This window comes from Amphimedon queenslandica, unplaced genomic scaffold, assembly GCF_000090795.2.
Source record: "Amphimedon queenslandica unplaced genomic scaffold, v1.1 AMPQUscaffold_13485, whole genome shotgun sequence".
In the NCBI taxonomy this organism is placed as follows: Eukaryota; Metazoa; Porifera; class Demospongiae; order Haplosclerida; family Niphatidae; genus Amphimedon; species Amphimedon queenslandica.
This window is the reverse complement of record NW_003546279.1, coordinates 120,631-125,396: the sequence shown is the minus strand read 5'-3', so window position 1 is coordinate 125,396 and position 4,766 is coordinate 120,631. Positions and strand designations below refer to the sequence as shown.

The 4,766-nt window shown below is 34.2% G+C and overlaps 2 protein-coding genes across 2 annotated transcripts in view; one reads left to right on the top strand and one right to left on the bottom strand.

The window, feature by feature from the left end:
• LOC105311909 (poly [ADP-ribose] polymerase 8-like) overlaps positions 1-4,766 on the top strand; it is a gene marked incomplete at its 3' end in the record, with an annotated part of 22,673 nt that overhangs the window by 11,372 nt on the left and 6,535 nt on the right. The window lies entirely within an intron of this gene.
• On the bottom strand, positions 1,342-3,544 carry LOC105311907 (heat shock 70 kDa protein 12A-like). The gene is made up of 3 exons (XM_011404128.2): positions 3,067-3,544; positions 2,791-3,009; positions 1,342-2,741 (listed from the first exon to the last, which is right to left on the bottom strand). The coding sequence occupies exons 1-3, from the start codon at positions 3,487-3,489 to the stop codon at positions 1,398-1,400; spliced, it is 1,986 nt and encodes a 661-aa protein (XP_011402430.1). The 5' UTR covers positions 3,490-3,544; the 3' UTR covers positions 1,342-1,397.

Here is a 4,766-nt window from a genome sequence, read left to right as displayed (position 1 = left end):
TACAAGTAAAGAATTAAGGAGAAGTGGTGACATATGGGTCTGCTCCAATAGTGAACACGTAGTCACAAGATTCTTCTTTGTATATGACACTAACTCTGCTACCAGTGAAGCCTCTTCTCTTCACACTGAGACTAATAGAGCATTCAAACAAGAGATTATGCATGCAGTGGCTTTAGCTAGAAAAATGAAATTAGATAATTCTACTGCTTCAAAAACTAAATAGTATTAGAAATGATTGTTTATTGTGTTTGTGATATACAAACGTCATTTATGTTATTTTTATTTTTCATATAAAATGGCCATAAAATACAATTTATATGATTGACTGATTTGTATTACTGTAAATTTATACTTATTGTTTATGCTTATTTTTTTGCTCATTCTCATTCAATTGTTTATTAATAGTTTTAAAATTAATTCTGAGCTCTTACGTGTGTTGCTACATGTGTCATTGCATTGTTAGTGTTGAAGTAAATTGCTCTGTAGCTACTACTATAAGTGATGGCATACACAAAATACATTTGTACTATTGGCATTACATTGTGCTCACTGTAGTATTATAATGCCATTAAATGTATGCTCAGTTTTTCATTTAAAGGTGGCCTTACAATATATTATCTCATGTTGACACTGGAGTTAAATTTTTTTTCAACTCAGCATCAAAAAGTAAAATTGTTTACACTTTTGATTAAAAATTGATGATACACTGGCCTAACGTATATTGCAAACCCAGCTAAAAATGAGTGTTAAAATAGTTAACAGTTGCATGTTATTTACTACTATAAATTATGTTTTCAAATGTGATGTTTGTGGGAAGACCCTCCCATCGGCACTGCTCAGTGGGGGATTACTGGAGTGCAAACATAATTAGAGTATTGCACAGACAATACATGTGACTAGAACTGACAAAAGGTACCATTTGGCAGTTACTTCAATTAATCTTTATAGTAAAAAAATGTCAAATTTTGAGTGTTCTATTGAACTGTTTGCAAAAAAAATTCAAAATTATCTTTTTCAGCCGAACATGTACAAGTTGAAATTTTTTGTTAACCACCAAATGTCAGTTTCAGTAGTCACAAATGTAGTTACAGACAGTTTTAACTTCTTCACCATTCACAGGATAGCAAGCTCTTGCATGTGCCTCTGTACGACTGAAATCCAGTGTGACATCAACTTTACGACAGTCTAAAGGTAAGTTGTGTGGATTAGGAACATCAATGATGAGTTGACAAATTACTGTAACAGTTGAATCATTATCCTCATTTTTCAATTATGCACGTAATGATGTCTATGTCTATCTGTGTTAAATGGTTAACTACTAAAATTTAAATTAATAATTAATTAAATAATGATCTCAAGGTTTCTTAGCTAGATTCAATACTAATTTTTGTCTAAGACTAAGTAGAAAGAAAGTCACATACAATTTTAACTTCTTTGCCAGTCACACAATAGTGAGCTTTTGCTTGTATCTCTGTACCACTGAAATCCATTGTGATATCAACTTTACGATCACTACGAGGCAAGTTGTCAGGATTAGGTATATCAATATCAAGTTTACCAATTGCAGTAACAATTAGTTTCTTCTTCTCATCTGTGTAGTACTGAATCCCAAGTTGAAGTGTTGAATAGATGTTGATGCACATTCTAGTATCAGCTGAGTATCTTGGAGATAAAGTTATAGTAACTACCTCATCAGCTTTAGCTAATTCTCCTTTCTCTAGAAAGATGCTGAATATGTAATCACATTTGTATTCTTTTTGCTCTTCATTGTAATACTTATAAGCTTCATTGTGTTTTTTAGGATCAAATGGAAATGACGCTCCTATTCCATAAGTTGCATCAACTCGTCTTGCTTTGAATTTCTCAGGATTCTTACGCCACATAGCAGCTCCAGTAGCAACAGCTAATTGAGGAGTAGGAGGTACTATCACAGTGCATGTGCCTTTGTGACCTTTAGACTGATAGTGACTCTTTATGGCAGCACTGACCTTTTCATGAACGTATTTGCACCCTCCAAAAGCACCAACCAGGTAAAACGTATTGGGGCAGTTATCAATTTTGTCAATAGCTGCCAGGGTGCAATCGATAATGCCTTGGATAACTGGACCAAACAGCTTAGACTCTGTGACACTTTCATCAATGAAAAGTGTGTCATTATCATCTGGTTTGAACTCTGTACCACTCATTTTTGTTGCTTGCTTAACAAGAACTTTCTCGTAAAATCTGACAAAATTTCTTGGAAGTTCTACTGCAATTTCTTTGATGATTTTTCCTTGGCCAAAAAGCACCTTTTGTTTTTCAAATTCAATGTACACAATTTTAATTAGTGTAGCTCGATTTTTGGTATGATCTCCTGAAGCAATGAATTTCTCAAAGCCAGGATCACTGACTATTTCTTGAAGTAGTTTAGAGAATGCCTCATTAACCTGTGTACCACCCCATGTATTGCCACTAGGTATATTCTGGACTACAATACCTCCATCTACTTCAATATGAGCAGTGATATCTATTGTACCCCCTCCAGCATCAATCACCATATACTCTGTAGGTCGACTGATAGCTGCTGCTGATGGTTGACCTTTGATCTGCTCTACTACTGTTTCCTGACTATAAAGAGCTGCTGCTTCAGGCTCTAATGCTAGTGATAGCTTGTCAGGATTAACTTCAAATGGTACTGGTAAAGGACTGCTTGATATAGGAGTGAACTCACTGATCCTTTTAGACTTTGTTAGGAGACCAGCCTATATTGCAATAATAATGTCTTTATAATGAAATTTCATTCATACTTACCATATAAGCAGCTTCTCTCATCATTCTTTTTCCTCGTGCATCCCATATAGCAGGTACAGTAATGACCCAATCAAAATCTGTTGTCTTCAATGGCGTAGCACCACGAGAATGTAAACCTATTAACTTGTCCTTCAAGTACTGCAGTATGAAGGCAATGACTTCAATCAGATAAAACTTCTCACCAGAAAATGATTCAACAAGTACCTGTCTGTCAACATTCTAAAGCAAGAGTACATTTGCTATGAAGTATGAATTTTCAATTGTAACTTAACTTACTTTTTCTCTTTTTAGTAACATTTTGATTCTTTCAAAATAGATATATTCTTGATCAAAATTTTCATCTTTCCTCATTGTTGTAAACTGAGATCTAGCTGTATTCCCAAAAGCTGCCACTGATATTGCTTTCCCTTCTCTCTTGAACAGAACAGCATTGGTATCTCTTGCTGCTTTCTCTTGAACATCAAGTATGAATGTATTTATCATTTTATATCCTTTGGTAGTGTAAGCCAGTGAAACTGAAGTAGTACCAAAGTCAATAGCAGCAATGTTTCCTCCAGTAACTCGATAATTAGCAACTGTACGAGGAACCTTTTTAGCTCTACTAAATGGAGGCTTGTAGTCTTTTGGACGCAATTGCTTTTGAACTAATGGAAAAATTTGAGAACCAATAACAAGGACTTTATCAGCAGCTGATGCCATTTTAGATTTAACTCCACTCTTGGTTGAAGACAGTCTCTGTAGTCTGTATGTGTAGAATCAAGATTACTCTTGGTAGAATGTAGATATAACTGAGAATTGCTACCCTTAGAATTCAGTTATGATTGCAGGTATAGTGTATAGCTCCTGGAATTGTGTAATGTTATTCATTAGAGTTAGAGTTGCATCTGTTCACTCTACTAAGTTGGAATTGCATGGTTTGCATAGTGGTCCTGGAATTGTGCATAAGCTCTATACTAAAGCTTCAGTTCTTGGAATTGTTATGATAATGAATTAATGATACATAGGTTATATTTATTACATGATAAGATAGGTATCGATATAGTCTTAATTTAACTCTTAAATATTATTTAATGGAGGCTATCTGGTGCACTTTTTCAATAACATGTTCTCTTTTAACCATTATAGGATGTTAAAATAAGACCAAGTCTTGAAAATGGATTCCTTTGTCAGGTAAAAATAACCACTAAACATTCTATAAATAAAATATTATATAGCTTCTACGATTTTAGTATCATCAATATGTTAACTTGTGGTATATTCCTTTAGATAATGAAGTACACTTTGAACAGGATCCCATCATTGAATGAGTATGAGTTTTGTGTTATCTGTGATGAGAGACACGTACTGGAGACAGGACTACTAAAAGTAATCATATAATAAATAATGACACACTTATATTTACTTATTGAATTGTATTCCTTTTCTTATTTGTCACTCTCTTTATTTCACTACATTCTTCTTTTTTCTCTTTTCTTTCTTTATTCTCTATAGCCGTGTGTATGTACAAGAGAGTTGTGTGTCTTTGCTTTCCAAACACTAGGAGTAATGGCTGATGCTGCTGAATCAGTAGCAACTGATGCCAGTGTAAGAACTAACATACAATAACACATTAAGCTAACACTATTCACCATATGTACACATACACTATTAAGATCTGTGTATCATTTAAGCGTACATGTAATACTCTTTTTTGTTTTAGGTTGTTGACCTGTTGATTGCAATGTGTAATGCTGCTACCAACAGCAGTAGAGCCTCACTCATTCTTGATCAATTCCCATCTATTGTTGATCCATCCAATCCACACAGACTAGCTATGGATCCATCTGTAAGACCTTCACCATATTACCTTAATTATCTCTCTCCTTTTATTTGTCTCTTTCTTTCTCAGACTAAAGATTTCAATCAAGCAAAGGTGGTGATGTCAGCCATTATTACTGGAAGAGAAGAGCTTTTAGTGAGTTACTTATACCATCACT

Coding starts and splice junctions, on each gene's coding strand:
- LOC105311907 (XM_011404128.2), bottom strand. CDS start 3,489: ATGGCATCAGCTGCTGATAAAGTCCTTGTTATTGGTTCTCAAATTTTT. Junction 3,010..3,066: donor TGTTACTAAAAAGAGAAAAA/GTAAGTTAAGTT, acceptor CTCTTGCTTTAG/AATGTTGACAGACAGGTACT. Junction 2,742..2,790: donor TGAGAGAAGCTGCTTATATG/GTAAGTATGAAT, acceptor ATTGCAATATAG/GCTGGTCTCCTAACAAAGTC.